Source organism: Grampus griseus (assembly GCF_964374135.1).
Source record: "Grampus griseus genome assembly, chromosome: 2".
NCBI classification, from domain to species: Eukaryota; Metazoa; Chordata; class Mammalia; order Artiodactyla; family Delphinidae; genus Grampus; species Grampus griseus.
Genome location: NC_139018.1, coordinates 25,047,158 through 25,074,600, shown reverse-complemented (window position 1 = coordinate 25,074,600; position 27,443 = coordinate 25,047,158). Strand labels below are relative to the sequence as shown.

General features: G+C 52.3%; 1 protein-coding gene across 2 annotated transcripts in view; it reads left to right on the top strand.

The window, feature by feature from the left end:
• The window catches only part of ADCK1 (aarF domain containing kinase 1), a 110,873-nt gene extending 87,475 nt beyond the window's left edge, over positions 1–23,398 (top strand). For both annotated transcript variants that reach the window (XM_082649134.1, XM_082649135.1), the window contains 5 exons: positions 2,008–2,124; positions 15,449–15,598; positions 16,825–17,022; positions 20,912–21,105; positions 22,584–23,398. In XM_082649134.1, coding sequence (XP_082505260.1) covers positions 2,008–2,124; positions 15,449–15,598; positions 16,825–17,022; positions 20,912–21,105; positions 22,584–22,755 — 831 coding nt within the window. In that variant the 3' untranslated portion in view covers positions 22,756–23,398. The remainder of the gene's footprint in view (positions 1–2,007; positions 2,125–15,448; positions 15,599–16,824; positions 17,023–20,911; positions 21,106–22,583) is intronic.
• The last annotated feature ends 4,045 nt before the right edge of the window (positions 23,399–27,443 follow it).

The following is a 27,443-nucleotide window of genomic DNA, read 5'->3' as shown; positions in this document are numbered from 1 at the left end:
AGGCAGGCGCACATTCCACTGGGAGACTGGGTTGGTTGCATTTGGAGGGAGACTGGGGGGAAAGGTGGAAGCGAGGGAACCCAGTACACCGGTGACCCTGACTGACGAGCCCAGGGAGGCTCCAGCTTTTGGGTTTTCTCTCTGGTCTGTGGCTCTTTCTTGGCTGTTTTGCCTGTTGCCCCAGGTGGGCACGGAGGGGAGGGGCCTGGCCTCCAGTTTCCAGAGCCCCAGGCACCCACGGCCAAGCTTGGGTCCCATACAATGCAGGGGAAGGACTTAACCCCCAAATATGTCCCTTTCCTTTGGAAGCCACCACCAACCGCAGCAAACTCGCCACTCATATTCTTAAAGAGATTTTTTTGAAGAATGCCAAGCGAGACTGAATTTTAAGTTCAAAGTAACGTAGGGTCACAGATTTCTCTAATGGCCTAGATGGCAAGAATTGCAGGAAAGGAGCAAACCAAAATGACACCTGATTTCAGTAGGAACTTTTGTTCCAGGGAGCCCAGGGTGTTCACTTGTACGTACGGCACTTTTTGTCCCCAGAGCTCCTTATTGAGATGGAGAAGGAACAATCTCCTTTCTAATGAGGGAAACTGAGGCATGGAGGAGTTAAGTGTCTGGACTCAGACACAACAGTTGTTAGCAGAACCAGGAACAAGAAAGGTTTCTTGGCTTGAGGGCTGCTATCTTACTGCTAGGTGAGCTCTGAGGGTTGGGATGAGGGAAGTCCTTATTCCCCAAAACACTTCAATTAGGTGTCCTTGCTTCGTCATTTGTAAGTGGAATAAACCCGTTAAGTTGTTGGGGAATCACGGCATGCTGAAATCCTGGTCATTCCTCCCTCCTGGCCATGGTGGGACTCACAGGTGTCGCTCACTCACATGGCAGCCCAGCAGTCCTTGGTGCAGCCCAATCTCGTGGCTACTCCTGGGGAAATCTTCTCTTTTGGGCTGTTGGGTGTCCTTGGAGTCAGAGTGGGTCGGAGAGCATATCAGTTAGGAATGCATTTGTCTGTAGGTAACTGACAACCCCATTCAGAGTGTCTTAAACAAGAAGGATGTATTTTCCTCACATAGCAAGAAGGCTTGTAGCAGTTGCCTGTTGATATTGTCTCAGTGGTTTGACAGTATCAGAGCTGGCATCTCTGTGATTTTCTTAGACTTTTCCTCATGGTTATAAGGTAGCTGCTGCAGCTCCAGGTATCACATTCACTCTCAAGGTAAGAAGAGAAGGGTAAGAAGAGTTGCAATATTTACAAACATCCCTTTTTATTAAGAAAATAAAAACCTTCCTACACCCCCTAACAGACCTCCACTTATGTCTCATAAGCCAGAACTGTGTCACATGGCCATAATTATTGCAGGGCAGGCAGGGAAAGTATTTCGTTTCCCCTGTCTCGGGGAAAGAGGAGGATTGGGAATAGGTGTTGGGTTAGGCTTCAGCACTGCCTGCCACAGGAGGCTTTAGGAAACGGGCATGAGAAAACTCATGACTTCGTGACTGAAAAATTTATCACCTAGCAAAAATTCATTCATTCAATCATCCATACATATAACACCCATTGCACAGGTGAAGAAACTGAGGCAGAGGGTTTATATTCACACGAGGAGCCTGAAATAAGCCTGGTGTGAGAGAGAAATTGCTTCTAACACCAACTGTGGCTCAGATGTGAGAGGTTCCATGCATTTTTCCCCTAAGTCCCAGTTTTAGTGTGGGCTCTTCATTGTGTCTGGAAGGCACTGAGGAGGGTGGGAAGCCCTTCTCTGGTCCCCAAGCAGGAGGGGTCACTAAAGGAGGCCTTGCGCCTCGCTGGTGGAGGCGGAACAGCCTACCCTTCTCTCTTGGCCTGCCTCCCGCTTTCCCCACCAATCCCTGCTGGGGGGCCTTCCCTTCTGTTCCTGGGAGGAGCGTGTGTTGATGTCTGGCTCATGTGCCTGTCTGCAGCCCCCTTGCCCGCAGCTTCCAGCCTCCTGCCTCCTTCTGACCTGCCCTTTCCTATTCCAGGTCCCCCAGATCTACTGGGAGCTGTCCACCAAGCGGGTCCTTCTGATGGAGTTTGTGGACGGCGGGCAGGTCAACGACAGAGACTACATGGAGAGGAACAAGATTGACGTTAATGAGGTAAGGTCGAGGGCACTTGGCTGCTGGCGCAGGACGGGGCGGGGCTGCCTAGCAAGGGCAGGTGTGTCTGGGTGAGGTCTCACGGTCTTGAAGTGGGACCTGTTGTCTGAAGAATTATAACATCTCTGAGCACAAAGCAGCCTTACAGGTCCTCTATGGCAGCTCTCTGCCCATCTCCTAGAAATGGGGTTGGCAGCAGGCAGTGGGGTGGGGCACGTGCTGAGCCCCACCTGCCCCCACCCACAGCAGCTCCTGCCTGGACAGGGGATTACCATCTGTCTTCTTGTGCCATCTGAGCCCCACAGTGCAGAGAAACTGAAGAACAATGGTGCAAATCCATGGGACTTAATCCTCTGCCCTTTGGGCCCTGGACGCACCTCCTCCCTCTTCCTGCCCTCCCCAGATCTCCAGGTACCAGGCCAAAAGGGCGCAGCAGTAGCCAGCTAGTGGCTTGGAGCGAAAAAAAGAGGGGCTTCTGTCTCCTGCCTGCCACCTGATTGGCCTCAGGGAAGGCTGACCGGTGGGCTGGGGCCTGTACCCCATTTTCTTCTTCTTGGTCACCATGGGGTCCCACAGGTAGGGATGAGGTTGTCTTTTTTCCACCAGCATTCATCATTTTTTAGTCCTACTGTGTGCTAGGTGTGAGGGTTCAGAGAGGAACTAGACACAATTCCCTTTGTCAGGGAGTTCCCAGCCTAGCACTGGAGTCAGGCACACAACTCTATCCTTGTAGCCATCTCTCAGGCAACGCAGCGAGGGGTGAGCCAGTCCCCAGGGAGCCACAAAGAAGAAGTGCTCACCTCTGCCCCAGGCCGGCTTCCCCAGCAGGATGAGCGGGAATTTGCCAGAGATGTGTGTGTGTGTGTGTGTGTGTGTGTGTGTGTGTGTGTGTGTGTGTATGTGTGTGTGTGTGTGTGTGTGTGTCGGGGTGGAGGAGTTGGGGGCGCAGAGGTGGTCCTGCAAGGAAGTGTTAAGGAGTGGTGAGGTTTTGCAGGGCTGCAGGCAGATGGTGAAGGCCTTGGGCATGACCCCGAGATACTGGGGAGTCACTGAAGGGTGAGTAGTGCAGTGACATGACCCCTCTGGCTGGTGGGAGGAAGGAAGGAAAGGGACCAGACCCAGTAGAAGCGAATGCTCTTGGCTACTCCCCCTCAGGCAGCACACGACGATGAGCCTGTGGTCCCAGTGGTGGCCCACACGTTGGCTGGGTGGTCCCAGTGGAGGAAAAAGCCACACTTTGGCTCAGCAGACGAGCCAGTGGGAGCTGAAGGAGTGTGCAGATTGTGAGCCCAGGCCTTGGGTGCCTGTGTGGCCTCTGCAATGTGGACGATGATAGCCTTACCTCTAAAAACGTTGGGAGGACCTCAAGAGTTAGTGCACAACAGTGCTTAGAACAGTGCCTGGTGTATGCTGAGCACTCCAAAATGGCAGCAGGACTGTTGTTTCCACTCTTTTCTTTGGGCTCTGGCCCTTCCTTCCTCCTCCTTTATCTCCTTTGACGGTGAATGTTTGCTGAATGCCTGACTCCCTGTGCCAGGCCGTTTTCTCCATGATAAACTCAGGAGGGAGGTCTTATTGTCTCCATTTTGCAGATGAGGAATCAGAGATTCAGAGAAGGAAGGTAACTTTCCCAAGGTCACACAGCTAGTAGAGCTAGGATGGAAACCCAAGTCTCTCTGACTCCAGTACTCCTCTTAGTTCATAAAAGGAGGGCCTGCACCAGACGGTATGGAGCTGCTGCCAGGAGCCTGTTTAGCCACAGCTGGCCTTGGGTCCTGGGGACAGCTGTTGTCCCCTTACTTAGGGAACAGTGCTCCCAGAACCCTTCAGGGGCCTCTGGGTGGGTGGGGAGGCTGCATGGGCCTCTCTACTCCCTACCCTGCTTCACCCAGGGCAGCTCTGCCATCACCTGAGTTGCCTATTGGGCTTTTTGGGAAGAGATCTGCTGCTTGGGGGCTGGGGGCAGGGGGAGGATGAGAAAACTACTGTTCCAATTCAGGGGAAGCTCAGAGAGATAGCAAATGTCTCTCCCGAGGTCACCTGGCAGTAGCACAACTTGGGGCTTCTGACTCTGCTTCCCTCACTGTTGGCTAGAGGGTGCTGGGCAGAGCTTCCTGCAGAGAAGGGAGTGGTAAGACCTGCTTGCCCATCTCTTCCTCTGTTGGTTGGGGTGGGGGTATGTCCCCGCATCTAACCAGGGATCCTTTGTCCTTTGTCCACCAGGACTCTTGAGTACAGAGTCTTTGGTGCCAGTGAGGAGGGGAAGGGGAGGTCACTTCTTGTTTATCCTGAGCAGTCTTAAAGGGGAGCAGGGTCTCTCTGCCTGCTGATCAGGAAAGACTCCAGGGGCCTCAGGTTACTGGCGTTTAGTTACTGCCAGCTGCGGTGGGCTTTTCATGGCAGCAGCACCCCTAAATTCATTAATCTCTTCTGATCCAGTGAACCCAGGGCTGTAATGGCGTTTAATCAGGCAGCTTTGATTTTCAAAGACAAATGCAGACAGAGATGTGCTCTGGTGTAGTTGCTTGCTCTTGGCGGAGTGAGGTACCTGGGAGGAGGCTGGAGGTGGCTGGTGGGAGCTGGGGCTGGGTGATGCCCTCTGAGGGCCTGGGCTCATCTGCTTCTGCTTCCAGCCCTCTTGAATCAGCTTTGCAGATAAGGCCAGTGTTCTGTGCAGAGCAGACCCTTGGTGGACATCCTATGAATTAGCGAACAAACTAAGCCAGTCTCATGCCCTGGATTGGCCTCTATGAGGCAGGGCTGGGGTAGAGTGTTGGTTTTTGTTTCTGTGGACATACAGAGTCGGACAGGCTGATATCAGAGTAGTTTGGGAAAAACAATAGCAAAAATTATTATAAGCAACTTATATGTAGCAAGCATGTGACAAATATAATCTCTACTCCTTACAGATGTCCTCCAAGGATATATTGTTAACCCCAATTATAGACGAGAAAGGTGAAGCTCAGAGAGGTTAAACAATTTGCCCGACATCACACCGCCAGCAGGGGCAGAGTCAGGAGTCAAAGCCGGGTCTGCACGACTTCAAAGTCCTCTCACCTCCACCTTCTCTGTCTCCCTCCCAGGAATGTGCCTGGGGCTGCAGTGGTTCCTGGGGCCACCTGGTTGACAGCCACGCCAGTAACTCCTCGAAGAAGGAGTTGGAATACTGACAGAAGTTTTGCCCAGCTCCCAGGGCACCATCTAAATGCAGCCCTTCACTCTCTAGCTTACATCAAGTTCATGTTACAGACGTTCCATTTTCTAGAGATGCTGTGAGGGCTAGATGTGTCCTCCTAGCACAGCTCCTGGCGTGTGGCTAGAACCTGAACTGGTAGCTAGTTGATGGTTGTTGCTGTTTTCATTATTATTATCATCACTGGGCCCTGCCCTTTCCTCCGTTACCTCCTTTGACCATTAACGTTTACTGACTACCGGACTCTGGGTGCCAGGCCCGATCTGCATTACAAACTTAGGAGGGAGGTCTTGTCTCCATTTTGCAGATGAAAAATCAGAGACTCAGAGAGGGAAGGTAACTTACTTGAGGTCCCAGATCTTCATGGTACACCTCAGTGAGTTTTCATATGGCTATACCGTGTACTCACCAGCCAGATAAAGGGACAAACCATTTCTAGCCCCCTGGCAGACCCCCTCCTGCCCCCTCCCAGTTGATACCCTCACCCCCACCAGAGCTCCCACTATTCTGACCTCTGTCGCCATAGATCACCTTCTCCCTTACTGAATTTCATGTCAATGGCATCATACCATATAGTAATTTAGGCCTGGCATCTTTGTCCTCAATTGGCTGTGGGTCTTTTCTGGAAGCTCTGTTCTCTTCCATTGGTCTGTTGGTCTGTCCTTGCAATAATAACCATACTGTCTTAATTCCTTATTTCCTTAATCCCCTGCCCCTGGCTTCTAGGGTTTGCATGACCTGGGAGCCTCCTTGGTAGTGTTCTGAGATGATGTCATTAAATACTTCCACAGGAACCTCAGGCTGGGCAGTGGGCGCTGGGACACGTGCTCTACTGTGCCGTTGCTGACCATTGGTGATTTTGGGAGACTAGGGACAGGCCCTACTGTGCAGAAATTAACCTATTATGGCTCTTACCAACCAACCTCAAAGCCACAGGCCTCATGGAAGACTAGTGGGGTGTGTGTGTGTGTGTGTGTGTGTGTGTGTGTGTGTGTGTAGCATGAAAGACTCCATGTGACTGAAAGTTTCTAAAAAAATTCTGAGATTCTAAAACCTGTCTAGGACTGTGGGACTGAGTGGGCCTGTCCCTGGAGTGATTCTCCCTCCTGAGGACAGCCTGGCTGTGAGTGTTGCTTGGGGAGGGAAATACAGGGGACAGATCGGAGTGACAAGGGGCAAAGATCTCACCCCAGATCCTGGGGGAGAGGATAGTTAGTGGCATCTTGGCTGCTACAAGTTGTTGACTCAGCTGGAAGATGGGGCTCAGCAGGAAGTGGCTCTAGAAGGAATTGTTCTCAAGGGTGGGGAGGGCTCTAGACGCCTCCAAACACATGTTAGTCATCCCCACTCCACTCTGAAGAGGCCTCCTCACCCTGCAGTGTCCCAGCCCAGTTGGGCTAGTATGTGAGGACCTGAAGACCAGTCCAAGTGGCCAGTTCCCCAGAGACTCAGGTAGGGAAACACCAGTTTAGGAGACAAGAGACCTGGGTTCGAGCTCCATCTCTGCCAGTGGCCTGCTGTGTGACCTTGGACACATCACTCCCCTCCTCTGGGCCTCAGTTTTCTTACTGAAGGCGTTGGGTTAGCAGGACTCTAAGGGTCTGTCCTGCTTGGATACTTTACAGAACAGCGACTCTTGGCCTGCTTGGAGATAAGACTTGAATGCAGATTCCTGGGCCCCACCCCAAACTTACTTATCAGAATCTGGGGTGGGAAGGGTTGCAAGAATCTGCATTTAAACAAACTCTCCAGGTGGTTCAGGCACTCACTGGAGTTCAGGAACCACCTGCCACAAGACCAGGGGGTCCCTGGCTGCCCCAGGTGAGCCCGCAAGCCTCACCTCCACTGTTTTGCACGTCCAGGCCCTGCCTAGGTGTGTTGTCTGGCCAGGGAGCGTGGAGCCTGGGGAGCCAGCAGCCTGCAGGGGCCCTCTTTTGTCTGTGCTCTGAGCCCAGAAGCAGCATATTATTGAGGGCCTGACCCGGTGATCATATTTGCCAGTCACTTTAAGAGCTGGTGACAGTGACTGTCATTGATTTCATTAAGAATAAAGGTCGTGCAGGAGCACGCTTTCCTGGGCTGAACGGAGGCTCCTTAAGCCACAGGACGACTATTGATTGCAGGACCTTTATCGAAGGTTAATTGGATTTCAGTGAGTGTGTGTTTAAGACCCCACATGGGCTGAGGCCCAATTGAATTTGTGTGAAATTAGCTGGGAGAAAGGTGACAAAGTCAGGAGCTGGGGCTGGGTGAGACAGGGACTGGAGGCCTGGTGGGCAACGTCCGCAGTCTGTGAAGGACGGGTTGGGTGCAGGGATGGCGGGCTCGCGAGAGACGCCAGCCTGTCTATCCCGGGGGCCCGGGAGTCTGCTGGGGAAAGAAGGCTGGGTGCTCCGCAGCGGTCATTATGTGGACTTTGACCAGGTCCTCTGTCCCCATGATGGCCCTCTGGTCTGTGGTGTGGCTTGTAGAGCCTGTCTTCTTACCACTCCAGAGAGTAAATCTTGTCTTCCATAAGGATCTGAAGGGAATCTGGAGGTTTAGTTCCTCCTTTGGACTCCCATCCCATGTATCAGAGGTGCCAGGGCCCGAGTTGCTGGCCTCTCTAGGCTCCGAGACAGCAGACTTCAAGTTCCCCCACTGTCAGCTTAGGGTGCCCTGTCGTCTAGCCTGCTGAGCCATTTGTCAGTAGCTGTCTGCTCCCCTCTGGCAAACACAGCCTGGCTAATCTCTTTGTGTGCTGTTTTTGGCCATTCTACTCTCTGTTGCAGTGGGGTCTCGGCCTTATCTGTTGCTTTTAGAGTCATTTTAGCGGGGCTGGTGAAGGAATGCAGTCAGTGCCTGGGTTCCATCTGCTATGTGTAGCCAGCCGCCCTTGCCATGTTTCTTCTTTCCAGTCGTTTTTCTCTTCTGTGTCACTGGAGAAGCAGTGAAAGCATCTCAACCGTGTCTTTCAACGGACGTTTCTTGAGCACCTACTAGGTGCAGGCCCCTCATGTCAGTGCCATAGGAGAGGTGTGGACAGAGCGTGGGACAAGTGGGCTGCGTGTATGATGGGAGGGGCAGAGGGTTCAAAGTCGGGCCACCTGGGGTTGTGTGTCGCTCTGCCATTTATTGGCCAGGTACCCTTGGGTAAGTTACTTAAACTCCGAGTCTGAGTTTCCTCATCTGTACAGTTGGAGTGATAACAATACTTCCTTCACAGGGTCGTTGTGTGGCTTTGCAGGCTGTGAAGTTCTGTTAAAAACAAAAAAAGTCATTTATAATTCATGAGGTTATTAGTCACAGAGGCATGTCTTGCTCCACGGAATCTCCAAGAATCTTCTTGCTCCTCTCCTGTCCACCTCCCTCTGTTGTCCATGAGTATGTAGACTCAGGGGTGATCAGTGGTCATTGACTGAGCAGATGGGGACCCCTTTCCTGTCTCTAAAGCCATGCTGCCCGCGTGTTTCCTCTTGTCTCCCGACACCAGCCTGGATTGTGCAGGACATTTGCTTTGTGCTCAGATCATCCCCCACTTGGCGGGTCACTCTGGTTCGGTGGTGGGAGGTGCTCAGAAGACTAGGGAAGAGAAGTCAGAGAGGCACAGAGCCCCCCGGTTACTGAAATCACTAGAATGAAAACACCTCCTCCTATCGTCCACCCTCCGTAACTTCTCACACCAGATCTTGAGAAGCTTGGGGACGTTGGAGGGGTCCAGGTGCACAGATGGGTTCCTGGAGACTTATGTCCCCAACAGCAGGTGTGTCAGGAGTGGGCAACAGCGTCACTTTGGAGTTGGCCTTCCTGGCTTCTGCTGCTGGCTCTGCTGCTTGCGAGCTGGGCCGCCTTGGTGGAGCTCATCACCCTTGGGAAGGCCCAGGTTCCTGCTGTAAAGTGGATACAAGAGAGTATCAGGGACTTCCCTGGCGGTCCAGTGGTTAAGATTCCACGCTTCCACTGCAGGGGGCACGGATTGGATCCCTGGTTGGGAAACTAAGATCCCGCATGCTGTGTGGTGTGGCCAAAAAAAAAAAAAAGTATTGGATTGTTTGATGATTGAAACATGAAGCAGCTGGTGCAGTGCCCACAGGCCATGCTCTCAACACAGGCTGTTTTGCTGCAATACTAACCCCCAACTCCCTCCGTGGTGCTGTCAGTAAAATATTGGCCAGAAGAAGGGGGAAATGTAGGGAAGAAACCCTTTGCTCATTTCCTTTATCCTGACCCAGGTAAGGTGGGCGGATGTGGACGTATTTCTTTGGAGCGAGTTGCTGCCCGAGGCAGGGATGTCAGAGGTCATCATGTGTGTCTCCCAGTAGTCATGGCCCCTGGGATCCACTCCCTGCCACTCTGGTAGCCGTGACCCTTTGAGCCTCACTGGCCAGGACACCTGAGGAGCCCTCATTGGCCTGTGGATACCCCAGGCCTTGGCTCTCAGGTGCTGTCCCGCTTCAAGCTGAGTCTAGAGAAGCTTTCACCAAGCCCCTAGAGGCTCCGAGATTAGAGAAACTCCCCCAGGTTCCTGTAATTAACCTGGCTCCTCTTCTTTCGTCCTCATTACTGCTCCCAACACCACGTGTGGCTGAAGAAGTTCCCACTGCCTTCACACTCAGGGACTTCAACTCAGTGCTCGCTGGTCCAAGATTGACCCGCTCCGTGAATGGCCAGCAGCCAGGGACCTGAGGCTATACATCCCAGGGGTGGTTCCCGGGGGTGGGGTGGGTTGGAGAGTAAAACGCTCGAGGCAGTGGTCTGGTCTGGTCCTTGGGGCTGTGGTTCTGCCTCTAGAAGCCTGGGTGGACACCAGGGGAGGAGCAAAGAGAGCTTGAATTATTAACCTCCTTATACTTAATATCGGGCTACTTGTGTGATTATTAATATCCTGCAACACCATCCTCCTGTTTCTTTCAGAGATCTTGACCTTGCTTCCTTGACACCCCCCAAGAACATAAATAGAGTTTCCCTTGGGGGTGGGAATAAATCCATCCATGCAATTATAGAATAATTAAAGTACTTTCAGCCAATTCAAGTTTTGAGAAGAATCCAAAAATAACTCTTTGGTTTAAACATTATTTACTAAATTAATTAATTACTCAGACTTTTGATAGATTCCTGGGTTTCCCCTGCCATTGCGTGATTACAGAAATCACTTACGTGAGCGGCACATTCATTTTACATGGGACAATTAAAGACTTGTCACTGATTTTTTTCTGAAAAGAGCTGTAGTATGGCTTTAGTTAACAGTGTATTTTGGGTTAGACAAACAGCTCTGGATTTCCCACTGCGACTCTTTTCTCCACACGGAATGCTTTCTTGGTTGCCGTGGGGACCTGCAGAGGTTTTTGGTGCAGCTCCTGCCACCAGGAAGGAGCTTCCCAGTGAGTGGAGAGGCAGGAGGGGCTGGTGATTGAGAGCTTGTTCCCTGGAGCCAGGCCACCTGGGTTTGGATCCCGGTTTCACTAACTGCTGGCCAGGTGACCAAGCTTCCTCCTCTTTTTGTATCTCGCTTCCCTCACCTGTCTACTGCAGAGGTGGCTGTGAGTCCATGTAACGTACCTGGAATGGTGCATGGCACAGAGCGTTAGCTGTTACTATTCTGAAAAGGTGGGATTCCTTTCTTTATGCAGATGCTGCCGTTAACAGGGCAAGGGGCAGCCTTAGAGGAACTGAACCGACATTTCTCCAAAGAAGGTATACAGATGTCCAAGGGGCACATGAAAAGGTGCTCAACATCACTAATTGTCAGGGAAATACAAATAAAAACCACAATGAGAGATCACCTCACAGCTGTTAGAATGGCTGTCATCAAGAGGACAAGAGATAACAGTGTTGGTGAGGGTGTGGAGAAAAGGAAGCCCCCGTGCACTGTTGGTGGGAATGTAAATTGATACAGCCACCATGGAGAACAGTATGGAGGTTCCTTAAAACACTGAAAATAGGGCTTCCCTGGTGACGCAGTGGTTGAGAGTCCGCCTGCCGATGCAGGGGACACGGGTTCGTGCCCCGGTCCGGGAAGATCCCATGTGCTGCGGAGTGGCTGGGCCCGTGAGCCATGGCCGCTGAGCCTGCATGTCCGGAGACTGTGCTCCGCAACGGGAGAGGCCACAGCAGTGAGAGGCCCGCATACCGCCAAAAAAAAAAAGACAAAAAAACCCCCAAAAAACCCACTGAAAATAGACCTACCATATGATCCAGCATTTCCACTTCTGGGTTATATGTCTGAAGGAAACGAAATCAATATTAAAAGGATACCTGAACTCCCATATTCATTGCAGCCTTATTTACAATTGTCTGTTCTTGAGGAGGAGCCATAGCTAAGTATATGGAAGGGGTGGAGAGAGGGCTTTGTGCCCAGTGATGGCCTTAGGTTTCTCCTGGGACTCTCAGTGCCTCTGTGAGTAGGAGGGGGCTGGCTGCCTTTCTCTGGGCATATTGGTTCTCAGAGACTATTTATTGCAACTCTGATAGATGTTAAGAAAAATTACCTAAAATTCAGAAAAAGGAATGTGCGGTTTGTCCTTTCAAAGTCACTCTCGGGCATTGTTCAAGCAGCCTACCTGAGGAGTTTTTCATATCTAAGGGAATGTACTTTTGTTTGACTTTGCTACTGACATTAATTAAGGGCTCAGACTGAAGTCGTATGTCAACCTGTGGATCTTATCCAGCAGAGATGCAAATAATTTCTCCCTACTAGAAAAGATAACCCGGAAGGTTATGATTTCCTTATTGCCCAGTAGGGCAATAACCAGTTTTGTATCTAATCCCGGAATCTTAGTCTCTTATTCCTGTTTAAATACCCATAAATACCCAGTCCCTCAAAATTCTCTTTGAACCAGACCTACTTTCTTACTTGCTCCTTTACTGATGAGTTACACAATGTTTGACATGTGTTCATTCTATATTTGTGTGAAAGTCAAGTTTTTAACTTTTCGAAAATTACTCTTTGATGGTGACAGTGGGTATATTTTTTTTCCAGGTTTAAAGTAAGCTACCACATGACAGAAAACAAACAAGCACGTTTGTGTCGTAGAGTGTAGCGGATAACGTGCCTTCCCACAAGCAATCACATTTTGACCTTGAATCTCGAGGTAGCTCTGTGAGGAAATAGAGCAGATGGGGCTAGGCTCACCGAACAGCTCAGGGAACTTAGACTCAGATTGAGATGGGAGGTGATTTGTCCCCCAGGTAACCCATGCCCACAGTGGCAGTGCCAACAGGGCCCCAGAGTGAAGCCAGTGACATAGGCTGGTCCTCCCTCCTGTTTCTGCCTTCCACACCTGCCTATCCTGGTGAGATCTGGCTAAAATGAACATCAGGAACAGCCCGTAAAAGGAAAGACACCCAGGTAGGGGCCGCTGGAAGGGGAGGACTGCTCTGGTGGCTTTGCCTGCGTGTATATGGGCCGCACTTGGCAGCCTCTTCTCCTCCTCCTGTAGCAGCCGCTCGCTCCTCATGGGCCAAGGCTCCCCCAGCCTGAGTCCCCAGAGCCCTAGGGGCCACCTTTCAGTGTAGTAACAGGGGGCCCGCAGCGACTAGCAATATTTCAGGAAGCTTAAGGGAGGTCATACATCTCCCCATGACAGGTCTGCCCAGACTAAATGAAATATCATGTCTCTGCTTTTGGCTGGAGTTCTGTCAGCTCTGTCTGGCTGCCCTGCTTATCTTGGGCTGATCAGGAGCCCTGATCGGACCTTATAGGCATCCTTGACAAATAAAAATGAATTATTACTTAATAAATGCAATTGGTTTGGCAAATATGGCCTTTTAGAGCTCGTCTCCGGAGAGCTCCAAAGAGCCTAACAGAAGGGGTTCTCAGTGGTCCCGAGGTGGGGACCTGCTGGCTCATCCAGGACCCCCTCTCCCAGGAAACAGAAAATGGTGGCCCTGGGGCACCCAACATCTCAGCCTGAGTCTGGGAACTTGACACGGGGTAAAGTTCTGTTCCTGATGCCCACAGACACCAAGTACTGGGCATTGCTTTCCTCCAAGAAAAATGTCAGGAGCGTGTGGTAGCAGGGCACAGGGCGACAGTCTAAGTGTCAAGACTTTAGATGGCCTCTTTAAGCCTGATTTCATCATTTCTTAGAAAGGTACAATGAAACCTAGTCTGCTGCCCTCCCAGGAGTGTTAGGAGGAATCAGGGGCGCCTAGGAGAGGTTACTAGGTCCCGAGCACCATGATACTCTCATTGACCTGACAGTAGCCCGTGAGAGTGGCACTATTATTATTTCCATTTTGCTGAAGTTGAGAGTATGACTAACTTCTTTAAGGTCACAAAGTTCAATTGAGAAGTGCAGAAGTTGGCGTGAGCCAGTATAGAATAGTGGTTACTGGAAGGCTGTGGGTCACACCTGGTTTGAATTCTGTCTCCACCTCTTTCCAGCCAGGTAGCTCTGGGTACATTAAACCTCGACGAGTCTCAGTTCCTAATCTGCAAAATGGGGATCATGATTGTACTTACTTTTAGGGCTTTTAATAAGGATGACAACTACTGTTACTAAAGTAGACGTATTCTTGATGATTTAATTGGAGGCCAATTATCATTGATTGGGATTCAGAGGAGACTAATGGGGTTTGGATAAGCATCAGAGGCCGGAACCTCAGCATCCCAGGAAAACATGGAGAGTCAAGGGTCTCATTCATGTTGAAGGCAGAGTCCTATACTCACATGTTTGGCCTGTTACAGGCAAGGGGATGAATAATAGAACCAGTCTATGATATGTAACTTAGACCTCGATGAAGCTGTTTAACAAAATAGAGCCAGTTCCTGCCATCATATAGGAGCTTATGATAGCGGGCTAGATGGTTGTTAATCAAATAATAATACAAAGAGTGTGCTAGCGGTAGAAAAGTGTGAGGGTGTATGGCAGGAGAACATCATTTAGTCTAGGAGGTCAGGGAAGGCTTCCCCAGGGAGGTGATGCTCAGTGGGGTGGGAAGGAAGAGAGGAGTGAAACAGCTGAAGGGGAGATGAAGCAATGTTCCTGGAATATCATGTGCAAAGGCCCTGAGGTAGGAAGGCACAGAGATTATTAGAGAAGAGGAAGAGAGCAAATATGGCTGGAATGTCAGTGTGGTACAAGATGAGACCAGGGAGGGAGGCTGGGCCTGGTTGTACAGGACTTTGTAAACCAAGGAAAGGAGTCTTTATCTTAAGACCCTAATCCTATGTTCCCCATCCCACGGGCCCCAGCTCCTCTCCTCTAGCTGGGATATGTTTGTTAGTGAACATGCGGGCCAGCCGAGGCTGAGGGATGCCAAGGGCAGTGTGTGTCCTAGGGCGCCAGCTTCCTGGGTTAAGCATCTCTTTGTCCTGTGGAAACCCATCAGCAGACCATCTGTGGGTCCGGGTCTGGCTCTGTTCAGCAGCTGTTCCCTAGCTGGGAAGAGGCTTTTAGCTTTAATGAAAAGGGAGTAGAGATAAGGAGGCTGCCTCGGCAGGGAGAGCAGCAGTGACAGGATGATGTAAATGGCCTCTCCAGTGTCATTTCTTCTGTGCAGACATCATAAATCAGATTAGCATTGGGCTGTGGCAGGGAGGGGAGTAGGGAAAGGGGCTGAAGGGAGAGGGGAGAAGGGCTTGTGATTCTGGGTACTCCTGGGACTGGCCTGGAGCTGCTGAGGCAGCCCCAGAGGGTGATGGGGGTCATCTATCCCTGGTCCTCAGCCCCCTGACCTTGTTCTTTGGAGAAGGGGCAGGTAGAGTGATCCCTAGCCCCACCCAGCTTTCCAACCCATATTCAGCTTTGGGGGAAACAAGGAAGAGGGACTGAGAGAAGAGAAAAACCAGGGAAGATTGGAGGGGCAGGTGTGGGAGGTGGGTGTTACAGTCTTCAGAAAACCTAGAAGCAGTGGTTCTCCTACCTTGCCATCCATTAAAATCACCTGGGGCACTTAAAGATAATACTGGTGCCTGGGTACCGCCCCTAACATTTCTGAGTTCCAGGTGAATCTCACGTGCAGCTGAAGTTAGGAAAAGCTGGATGAGCGTTGAGCTTCTATCAGGAACGGTGCAATCTCCAGCCATCCCTTCCACCGTGACTGCTCAGGCCTTCCTCTTGAGAGTGGCCAGATTGAGGGGCCAGAGGAGAAATCTCTGAGGCACGTGATAATGAGGTGCAACTCCCACCCACCTCCCTTCTCTTTCAGATCTCGCGCCACCTGGGCAAGATGTACAGTGAGATGATCTTTGTCAACGGCTTCGTGCACTGTGACCCTCACCCAGGCAATGTGCTGGTGCGGAAGTGCCCGGGCACAGGAAAGGTGGAGATCGTCCTGTTGGACCATGGGCTTTACCAGGTAGGAGCGCCCTTTCCCCCCAGGGTCTGGTCCTGCTTGGGCTCAGAGCCCGCTGAACTCCCCTACTGGCCACAGAAATGGGAAGCAGATAGCAAGGTAGCTGAAGAGGGCCCAGCCCTACCCCTAGAGCTGTTATCTTGTGGAAGTCAAGGTCAGAGGAGCGCTCCAAGCTCTCCGAGCCTCAGCTTCCTCCTAATAGAGTGAGTGATAACACCTCCTTTAGAGGCAGCTGTGAGGGGTAGATGAGATTGTGCCTGGATGTGTGAATGGGCTTTCTCAGCTGCAAAAAAAACCTTTTTCCCAGGGAAGCCCAGGCCAGCCAGGCCCTGGGAGGTGAGCTGCCCTTACAAGAGCTAGACTTCAGGGGGAAGGGTAACTCAGCCCCAGTGAGGAGGTCATATGTCATGGGAAAGGGCGCAGGGAGCTGATAGGGGTTGGATGGTCCTGACTGTCCTCTGGAACTTGGGACACAGAGCTGGTTCCAGTGAGCCACGTGTTCCTGCCTAGAAGCTGACAAGTTCAGTGTCAATCCCAGGACCCAGGTCCTGGCTTGATTCCATGAGGCAGGTGGTCCTGGGGAGGTTTCCCTGGTGGTCTCCTGCTTCTCGCCTCAGAGCCCTGATCCCACATCCCCAAATCTGGGCTTCCTTTGAAAGACTCGGGTGTTGGGCATGTTAGTTTAAGTTAGAAACAGCCCCCAAGTGAATGATGGCCCAGACACAGCAGATGACTAATTGCCTGCTCACACACCAGTCTGGGGTGCGTGGAGGAGCCTGCAAGCAGGGGCTGACCGAGGCTGTTGCTCCCAGGTCTCCTTGGGGGTCTCGCCGCCCACCAGCAGCAGGGGTAAGGGCTCAGAGGAGCATGCATGGGGAAGTTTTCATGGACCAGGCCTGCAAGTGGAGCTTCTGCCACATTCCATTGGTCAGAGCTCAGGCAGAGGGCTACAACTAACTAGGAGGAAGGCGAGGATCTTAGACTTGGGAAGAAGAGGGGAATATAGATTTTGATGGGCTGTTGGTAGCCTCTGCCACTCAGGACCAAGGCTGGCCAAATAGTGGCTTTGTACCTGGACCTTCAAGGATGGCCGACTGTGGGAGAGGAGCAGACGTTGTGCAGGAACCATGGTTTCCCTCCACTCCCCTTTGCAGTGGTCACACCAGCCAGGGACTAGGTCTTTCATGGGGAGAGGGGGCCCAGGTCCTGCCATGCTGCCCCCGCTGTAGGTGCTCACGGAAGAGTTCCGCCTGGATTACTGCCACCTCTGGCAGTCGCTGATCTGGACCGACATGAAGAATGTGAAGAAGTACAGCCAGCGCCTGGGAGCCGGGGACCTCTACCCCTTGTTCACCTGCATGCTGACAGCCCGGTCGTGGGACTCAGTCAACAGGGGCATTGGCCAAACTCCAGTCACCGCCACTGAGGTGGGTGCCCCCCCCCCCGCCCCGGTCCTGCCCTGTCCCGGATGCAAGGGGCAGGGCCAGGCGTGGCGTTTGGAGCCCTGCCAACCCAGGGTCTGGGGTTCTATACTGGTGGTGCTGTGGGGATGGAGTAGGGGCAGAATTAGAGAGGTACTGGTTGAGGAGGAGGGAGGGAGGGAGAAAGAGTGTGCCTGGATGGACGGAGGGAAAGGGGACGCTGTCCCACTGTGTCCCTCCTGGCCTTATCAACCTGGAATATAAGTAGGTCACGTTAACCGTATAATCCAGGCTCTGTGACTTTCACTACAACCTGCTGTCATAAGATTTCAGGCTTCCACCAAGTTCTCCCCCAGGACTTCTGGGAATCCCCAGGGACTGTCTGGTGAATAAGTCTGGCGCCACCCGCTGTCTCCTACTGGGCACCATCTCCCATCGTGGGGTTGCTCTAGGGCACCCTCCTGGGCAGGGGGCTTCACTCCTCATGCCGTACTCAAGGGCTGCTTGTCCCTTCATTCCTATGGAGTTTTTAGTGAAACAGCTCTTTTGGTCTTTTTGTTTGTAGCTCATTCCTCCATTAGATCGGGAGTCTGGGCTGAGACCGATCCTAGGAACACCTTCTCCCTGTACTTGTACTCACCTCTGCCCCTCCAGTAGGGGCTTAGCGGGTAGCTCGTTCTTCCTGGCTCAGGGTGAGCTCCCTCCCGGGCTCCTTAATCCCTCAAGGAATTGCCTTCTGTCTTCCCGGTCTGTCAGTTTGCAGACCTTTGCAGACTTGCCTGTGTCCATGTGGGGAGGGGCTTACGCTTGCCACAAGGGACAGGGTTCTGCTTGTGCAGTAGAAAGACCTGGGCTCTGGTTCCAGCGCCTGCTTCTGGTGGCATGACCTTGGATGGTTCTGGTCACCTCTCTGAGCCTCAGAGTCCTCCCTTGCGAGCTGCCTTGTGGTGGGGGCTTTAGGAATGGCTGGGTCCAGAGTCTGCAGCGATGTCACCAAACCACCATCTGCCTCTTGCCATCTCTTGGCTCTGCTTTCCTCCAAGTTGACATCGTTCCCCAGCAAACTTGGTGGCAAAGATGACCACCAGTCACCCCAGGCTTACACAGCTTTCAGCTCATCATCTCAGAAGAAGAAAAACAATCTCCTTCGTTTGTTGGATAGGGATGATAGTTTCTGCTTTATTGATAATGCATGTAAAATGCCTCCTCATAGTTTCTGAAATTTGTTCACTGAATAAACATTTGTTTTTGCTGGACCCTGGACTGTGGATCCAGTGATGAACAGACAGACAGGACTTCCATGTAATTTGCACTTGTAGAGGAAGACAGACAGTAAACAAGTGAATAAACAGGTAAATGGAATAAGTGCAGGTTAGAGGTGCTGGGGGGAGGGGCGGGCGGGCAATAAGCAGGGTGCCGTGATGATGGGTGATGGGGGGATGCTGTGGAGGAGATCTCGCTGGGGAGTTGACATGTAAGCTGAGGCCCGAAGGACAAGAAAGGCACCAGCCACAGGAAGAGCTTGGAGAAAGCACTCCAGGCAGAGGGCACGCGATGCATTAAGGGGGCAGGGTTGGGTGGTCTGGAGTGTGTGAGGAGGATGGTGGACTGAGAAGCGTTTGGAGGCCTGAGCTGGGAGAGTATCACACAGGGAGAATTTCAGATTCATTCTCAGGACAAAGCAGAGGCTTTGACAGGTTTTGAGCGGGAGAAGCATGTGCTCAGACTCTCTATGTTAAGTATTTCTCTGGAGCGGGGCAAGATGAACAGGTGGAAGGATGACGGGGCTCAGACTACGCTAATGGAGGTGGAGAGAAGCAGGTGGGGCCAAGGTGTATTCTGGACATAAGAGTGAGAGGCCTTTCTGTCGGCTTGGACGTGAGGGGAGGAAAAGGGGAGAGTCAGAGTTGCATCGTAGCTTTTTGAGGTGAGTTATGGGGTGGAGGGGCACCACTTCCTGACCTAGGAAGACTTGGGGAAGGACACGTTTGGGGTGGGAGGGTCAGTAGTTCTCCTGAGCGTCCAGATAGCGGTGTCGTGGGCAGTTAAGCCTGGTGCTCAGAGATCCAGCCTCGAGACGTATAAGTTTGGGAGTCTTCAGCCTATAGATGGTATCAAAGCCACAGGGACGGACAAGATTGCGTGGCACACAGTAGGTTCTCAGTGAATGATATCTGGTTTTATTAACTAAGTTAGGGTTTTGTTTTTGCAAGCGGGTAGACATCCAGCAGGTTCCAAGCTTGACGGCTGTGCTGCTCTGAGAAAGAGCCCCTCGGGGTAGCCTGGGTGGACACAGGGGCTTCCGTTTGGGCTGAGAGGGGGTCTGGTGAGCGGGGCCTTGATCTGCCCTTAGCCCCCGCAAGCAGGGTGACCTGCAGCTGTGCGGGGAGGTGGCGGGGAGGCAGACAGCCTCTTGGTGTCTGGCTCGTGTTGAGATGTTCCAGTCTGATAGCTCCTGCCTGGGGGACATTTCGGGTTTCACAGCGGCTCAGTTGTCAGCGGCGCACGCGTGCTGCTGAAAGAGCAGAGAGCTCTGCTCCTGCTGCAGAAAGCGGCTGGGCAGGGTGAAGCGCTTGGCAGCATTGCTGGGCCCCTTGGGGTGACTTTGACGGACCCCACGCGCCTCCCTGTACCTTATCCCTGATGACCCTCTGGGTTCTGCTGGGAGGTGGGCACAGACGGTGTTAACATGCCCAGTTTTTTGGGGAGGACATTGGGTCACACAGTCCTCTGTGAGATGACAGGCAGTGTAGTGGTGAGGGTGTGGGCTTGGGAGCTGCACGGCCTGGGTTTGACTTCTGACTCACCTCTTACTAGCTGCGGACCTTGGGGAGGTTACTTAACTTCTCAGTGCCTCAGTTTCCTCCTCTCACATGGGGGTATATGCTTGCCTACTAGGGTTGCCGTGCGATTAGGTGAGTTAACACATGCAAGCATTGTCAGAGCGCCCGGCTTACTTAGTGATGCGCTGTACGAGTGGACTATTGGCATCGTTGTCACCATCACTGTTTCTCTGGAGACTGAGAAGGGATCAGAGCCTCACTCTATACTCAGGACTCTGGCTAGAGGCAGTTATCTGCCCAGAACCATGCAGAGCTCAGGGACGGGGAAGGCTGGGAAGCCAGACCCCAAACTTACCCACCAGGATGGGGCAAGGGCAGCCCTGAATCCTGCTCTGGGGACAGGAGGACCCCGGGCAGTGGGCGGGCTGATGCTGGCTCCAGCGTGGAGGACAGTGATAAGCGGTGGCCAGGTGGGCAGGTCTGGTGGGGTGCGGGGCCAGGCAGGGTATGGGGGAGGACTTTGGGTTTGGGTTTGGGGTCAGCAGCTCAGACCTCTCAACTGCACCAGCCTGGGCTTGGCAGGAGAGATGGGGGATGTGACTCAGAAGCACCAGCTTCCAAGGCTCCTTCCAGGCCTGGCCTGAAATTGGTGGCCAGCGAAGAAGCCTTAGAAAAGAACACAAGGGTGGACCCCGGGCTGAGAGGCTGGACTCATCAAATGGTTGGTCGGGGAGGTAGACTTCCTGCCCAGTCAGTGTGGGCTTGGGGGCTTGGGGGCTGGGTATGGGTGACCTTGGCTGCCAGGAGCTAGGATGGCAGAGGCAGCAGAAATGTGGCCTGTTTCCTGCTGATGCGCTTCTGCTCCTGTACCGCGTTCGGTGCTTGGCTAGAAGTTGGGTGAGTTGTCCCATCCAGGTTTGCCCGGCTACAAAGCCCCTTGGGCTAGGCTTCCCTCTGGGGAGGATTCCCAGTGCTGCTGAGGCAGCTGTGCTAGACGCTCCCTCCCGGAGCTTCCTTGCAGCCCCTCAGGTCACAGGCTGCCCGGACAGCCCGCCACCCGGGGCCCCACTTCCCATGCCAGCCGTCTGTTTGTCCTCCTGTCTCTGCTTCAGGACTCAGAGATCCGCAACAATGCGGCCAACTACCTCCCCCAGATCAGCCACCTTCTCAACCTCGTGCCGCGTCAGATGCTGCTCATCTTCAAGACCAACGACCTGCTGCGGGGCATCGAGGCCGCCCTGGGCACCCGCGCCAGTGCCACCTCCTTCCTCAACATGTCACGTTGCTGCGTCAAGGCGCTGGCCACGTGAGTGTGGGCTCCAGCCGCTCCTCCCCTCTAGCTCCCCGCCAGCCCCAGGGGTCTGCACACCTCCAGTTTTCCCACCAGTCCCCAGGGCCGTGCCTGAGCTCCCCAGTCTCCAGCTCTCCCTGCAGGAAGTTAGGGGCAGAACACAGCTCCAGTGACCTGGCTGATGCCTCAGGGCTGTGTTTTGAGGTGGTCCAGAGAGCCACCTCTACTTGTTAAAATTGTGGATTCTAGAACCTCACCCTCCCGGGCAAGCTTTGCAGGTGATTCTTACCCTTAGTAAAGTTTACAGTGTCTTCGGAAAATCTCAGTCCCATCCAAGCATCCCCCGGACTTGGGATCGGGATGCCCGGGTTCGCATCCCATCTCCAGCTGGTCCCGGGACTGTGTCCCCAGCATTGGCCAGGCAGTGAGGCCAGTGTTCCTTTCCCTGCAGGTGTGGCTGTGACTCAAGAGGGTGTCACCAGCAGGCCATCTCGAATCTCAGGTCTTTTTAGATGTCTCAGCATCCTTGAGGTGTTGATGAGGAAGGAAAGGGTGCTTCCTCAGGGGGGTAGTGACAGAGGAAAGAGGGTTCTAGGCTCTCCTAGCTGACAGTAGCAAATACACAGGAAGGCCTATGCTCTGGCTGAATGTTCTCACCTGAGAAGGCAGGCCTGGACTGTGGTCAGCTCCGAGCCCATCCATTCTAGGCAGTGAATGGGTCATTCTGGTAAATGGGTGAAGGGAGTGTTGACCACATACATCATGTACCCACTATCAAATACTGAGTTAGATTACAGGAAGATAGACTGTATACAGAAAGGGCCGAACATGATTTATTCTTCCTCTGAGGTTCAGGAAACAAAGTCTCAGGAGTTCCCGGAGCAGTCCAGTGGTTAGGACTGGGTGCTTTCACTGCCAGCGCCCAGGTTCAATCCCTTGTCGGGGAACTAAGATCCCGCAAGCCACACGGCACAGCCAAAAAAAACAGGACACAAGTCTGGAATAGGTGGTCATCATAAACACCAATTTTCATCATGTCCTTTCGTTGGTGCAGAAGAGATTGAGCTGGGCTGAATCCACAGTGGCCCCAGCCTCCCAGGACTACCTTGATTAGGTTTCCAAGTGATTCTTACCCTCAGAACGTTTGGGAAAGGTTTTACCTTTGGGTTTGGGGGATTCTGATTTGATAAATATTAACTATACTTTTGGAAAAAGGGAAACATTGGAACGTGCTACCCACTGGGTTCACTAAACCTTTGATACGCTGTGAAACAACTGCTTTTGCTGACCCCACTTACCTGGAAGATGCCTTTGGAATAGCTGAGTTCCTCAGGTCCCTGACTGGGCTGTGGTCTGATCGTAACCAGGAGTTGTCCACCAGGGCAGGGGGCTGGTGAGTTGGCAAAGCCACCATCTTCCATTGTTCTAATGATACTGAGTACTTCTTACCTCTTTATCTCCTGTTCTCTCCTTCCTTCCTGCCCCTCCTGCAGGCACAAGAAGAAGAATACCCATTCATTCTTCAGAAGGACCCAGATCTCTTTCAGTGAGGCCTTCAACTTATGGCAGATCAACCTTCATGAACTCGTTCTGCGTGTGAAGGGGCTGAGGCTGGCCAGCTGGGTGTTGGCCCTGCTCTGCTGGCTGTTGCCTGCTCCACACTGAGTGGACTTACTGTTCCCTTCCCGGTGTGACCTTTTGGTGGCCAAGGGGTCTTTTCACTCCTCACTCTTCCATCATGTCTCTACGCGCTTGCCCCGATTCTGCCAGCTGGTGGCCTGGAGCCCCACGGTCTCTGTCCATGGCACCGTTGTGCTCCACCTCTGAAATTCCTCTCCTTTGGAGCCCTTGTCTTGGGACCCCCAAGCTGTGCCGTGTGATAGGTTCCTTTCTCTCTGTATCCAGGGAGAAGGCACGGCAGTCTGCTTTCCCGCTCCCCCTGTGGGCCATTGGGTTGGATGCCCCCCCTCTTCCGTTAACCCTTCCTGTTATCAGGATGGACCATGAATCCCACTGAGGGCACATTTAACTTGCAGGAAGTTCGATTTTGCTGGAAGGGAGCATGGTCTCTGAACTGGAGAACAGTTTCCTCTCCTTGCGCTGTCGCCCCCCAGAGGTGCCGACCTTAGCGAGGTGGCTTGGCGCCCACGCCAGCCTCTGTAGCAGCTGTGAGTTCACTGCTGTCGTGGTGACCCTTTGGTGTTTTCTGTACTGTGATTCAATAAAAACCCCTTCAGGGTTGCAGAGCAGAGCTTGGTCAGTGGGATTTTTATTCCAGGTTGGGAGTGAATCCACTTTGGCCACTAGGTAGGAGTGGGTCTGGATGCCGTGCGACATTGTGATCTGCTCGGCTTCCTGGCCCTGAAATCCTTCCACCCTCCCACTGTGCGGCAGCTTTCTGATTCTTGTATGTTTCTCTCACTTTCTAAGACTGAGACCTTGGTTGGAATGGTTAGGAAGCCCAAGGCCAGGAACTCGGAGGCTCAGCTGAAACGTCTGACTTTGGTTCCCCCGGTTTCTCACCTCATTCCCTGTGACCTGGCACCTGCCTTGTTCTACCAATTGGCTTCTGACTTAGCCCTTGGATTCATCATTTGATACCCCCAGTCCTGGAGACTGTAGTCTAAAGTTCAGTCACCGTGGCTGGGCTTCCACTCTGAAACCTCTTTGTCGCCTGTCTGGACTCTACTTCTACCTTATTGCCTGTTGCTAGCCTGCCCCTCCCCCACTCGATCATCTGGTCCTGTTTTGGGGACACCCGCAAACTCCTGTGTTTGTGTGGTCTCCAGATCTCCAAGACCCCAGATATGGCAGGTCCTAGCTCTCACCGAGCACCCAGGCTCACAGAGAGTAATTGTGTTTAAATCTCTCCAATCTTACTTCACTGCATTCATGAGGGCAGAAAAAACCCTAAATTTAAGTCTCATTTTCCGTTCTCTTTATTCATAACACAAGAAGCAGATTTTTCACTGACCAGAGATGATTCGCAATCCCTTTATTTCCTGAAAGAATTAATTGTTCTTAGTGACCAGTTGGTTGCACCCTGAGACCTGAGAGAATAATTTGCAGGATCTGTTATGAGTCACGAGGATGCACGCTGCATATTACATTTTATGGTGTCTTTTATAGCCACTGAAGTAAATATAAATGTCCTTTTTGTTCAAGGTAATGGTTACTCGCTTTTCACTTTGGGTTTAATGGTTGGCTTCCTGCTGCCTTGGGATCTAAGACATCAGCATGTTGCCAGAACAGTTATCCAGAGAGAGCTGAGAGGCTGGGAGAGCTTGGGGTACAGAGCAGTTTGAAAATAGGAGGGGTCAGTGTTTACTGAGTGCCTTCCACGTGTGAGAGAACATGCTAGGTTCTTTGTAAATAAGTTACATCTTGACTTGTCTCATCAGCTCTATGAGGGCGAGGGGTCATTAGCCTCACCTCACAGAGATGCGAACTGAGGCTCAGAGAAGTTTAGTAATTTGCTTGAAGTCACTCAGCTGCTGAATGAGGGTCCATGCTTTGCTTTTTATTCCACAGTGCTGGAGATATGGATTACGCCTGCTCCGTGAGTTGTCATATGTGCCTGAATTGTGACTCTAACACCCTGACTTAGAGAAAGTTGGGTTTTCAGTGGAATTGTGACTCTAACACCCTGACTTCAGAGAAAGTTGGGTTTTCAGTGGAAGTGAGGGAGTGGATGGGTGAAGGAGACAAAAAGTTCTGGAAGTGCAGACCGAGTCCTGCATGTTCCTCGGGCCTAAGACAGGATGGACCTGGACCACTGTGATACTGCAGTGCAATTCTGATGCTGACCACCTAGAGCTAGTACAGACTCTGTTCCCTTAAGCACATAGTTCCCATAAGACTGCCCTCACTTCAGACACAAGTTGCAGGTTTGGGGGTCCCTAGGCCATCTACACTTTTGACCAACTGACTACAAATTTGGGGGTTCCCACAACCCCTTTAGATTTGATAATTTGCTGAATGACTCACAGAACTCAGGAAAGCACTACACTTGTGACCAGGCAAATGAAGAGACACACAGGGTGAGGTCTGGGAGGATCCCAAATGCAGAGCTTCTGGGTTCTTGCTGTGAAGGGAACCTCTTGGCACAGAAATGCGTTCGTTAAGCTTCAGTGTCCAGAGTTTTTATCAGGGTTTCATTATATAAGCACGATTGATTGAATCATTGACCACGTGACTGAACACAATCTCCAGGCCCCCTTCCCTCCCTGGAGAAGGTGGGGCTGCTATCAACCCCATCCTGAGTCATTTAGCATAAGCTCAGGTGTGATCCAGGGGGCACACCACGAATAACAAAGATACTCCCATCACTAAGAAAGTCCAAGGATTGAGAGGTCGTCTCCCAGGAGCAGACAAAGCAACAAAGACCAGGCAGAGTCTTCACTGTATAACAATCACTCTGGTGTCTCCTCATCCTGTGTACTTGGCCTGAGGTGCGTCTTTATCGACTGACCACTGGTCTGTGCCTTCTGCTCTGCCAAGTGGAGCCACCTCTGGTGGATCCGTCTCAGGATCTCTGTTCTGCAGCTCAGAGAGTGTGCACGTGAGTTTATACGTGGGACCTTTGCCCTGCTCCCTTCTGTCCTGTGGAACTTCCATACATTGATTTGGGTTTGGTGCTTCCAGTAAAATCCTGCGGCTTTCTTCTCCCAGCAGTTACAGTGTGTCAGGAAGTCAGCACCAGCTTACTTTGAAGAGCACCTTCTCTTTTAACCCTTGGATCCTTACTCAATTTAGGTGTTGGCTTCTTTGATTTGGGCAACATGGCTATAGTTCCCCTTCCCTCTTCTCATCCACCTGAGGAGAATTCCAACTCGATGGCCCATTTGGCTTCTCGAGTATGCACCCAGCTCATAGGAAGTGCGGATGTCCTGGTTTGTAGTAAGTGCTCAATAAACACGCAAATATTTAGACTCTCAGAATGCTTCACTATTTTCAAGGGAGTTGAAACCTGTGTATTGAAAAAGAAGCTGCACATGCCAGTCTCCCTCTGCTAGGAACACTGCCTTGTTTGATTGTCAGGTTAATTTCCGCCGTGTTCTGAGCCCACTCCCGGGATCAGCGATGGTCACTCTCAGCATCGTGGGCTGCTATGTGCTCCCGTCCTCCACCACTTCACGGCTGTAGGGACTTCTGATGACATCTCAGAAAATGAGTGTGGCTCCAAGCGGCACAAATCCTCAGGGGCAGTGCTTTGGAGGTTTGGAATTATCCTCAGTGTAAGCAAATGTGAGAAGGGCGGAATGGAGCCTTGCCGAGGGACACTGGGGCTTCAGCAGTCTCAGGGTGTGGCCAGGCGGAGCTAGGGTCTGAGCTGGGAACTGGTGACTGGGCAAGATCTGAATAGACAGGATGAACAGGGTCTCAGAGAGTTCCTGGCAGCCTGGCCTGCTGGAGGTGATGTTTGCTGGGCTGGATCGGGGGTGAGAGGCCTTGAATGCCCGGCGACCTGGTGCCGCTGCTGTTTGTAACTGGCCAAGGGGGACTGGGGAGGCCCCGTCTCCTAAGCCTTAAGTCTGCAAATATTTTGGTAAAAACCCATTTGTTCAGAAAGGCTCTGCTCTCACCTCCTTTCCTCCCTCCCTCCCTCCTTCCTTCCTGTGGAGTAAAGCTTATCACAAAGCTGCTCTCCCCTTTTCTGAAGGAAGGATGAGGGACCCTCAGCAGAGTAAATATTAAACCTTGGGCTGTGATGTCCGTGTTCCTACAGCCAGTGCCTCCTGGCCCGGTTTACTCGACTTCTCTGGAGGCTGCCTCAGCCCCCGTCATCGGCTAGCTCCTCTGCTAGCCAGGTCACCGTGCCCCTGGCCAGCACTGCAAGGGACAGGAAGCGCTCTTTCTGCCCAGTTCTGCCTTTGGCTTAGCGATAGCAAAGAGCCTCTGGTGTTTCTTCCTGTTTTTCTCTCTCCCGTGTGTAAAGGGAAGTCCAGGCTGGTGAAGTGGTGAAGCGATGGGTGTCCATAGCCCCCTGACCCCTGACATTTCAGCTCCCATTTCCTCATCCCGCCTTCCTGAGCAGTGCTTTCCAAACTTCCCTGTATACACAAGTAACCTAGGCTAATGTTAAAACACAGGTTCTGCCTCAGTGGGTGTGCGTGGGGCCTGAGGTTCAGCATTTCTAACCAGCTCCCGGGGGATGCTGATGCTGCTTGTCTGAGGGTGATGCTTTGAGTTGCAAGGCTCTGATCAGTGGTTCTCAAGGTGTGGCCCTGGGACAGGCAGCATCAGTGTAACCCAGGAGCTGGTTAGAAATGCAGGTCTCAGACCCCACTCCAGATCTGCCGAAGCAGAAACTCTGGGGGTGGGACCCACCAGTCTGTTTTAATGAGCCCTCT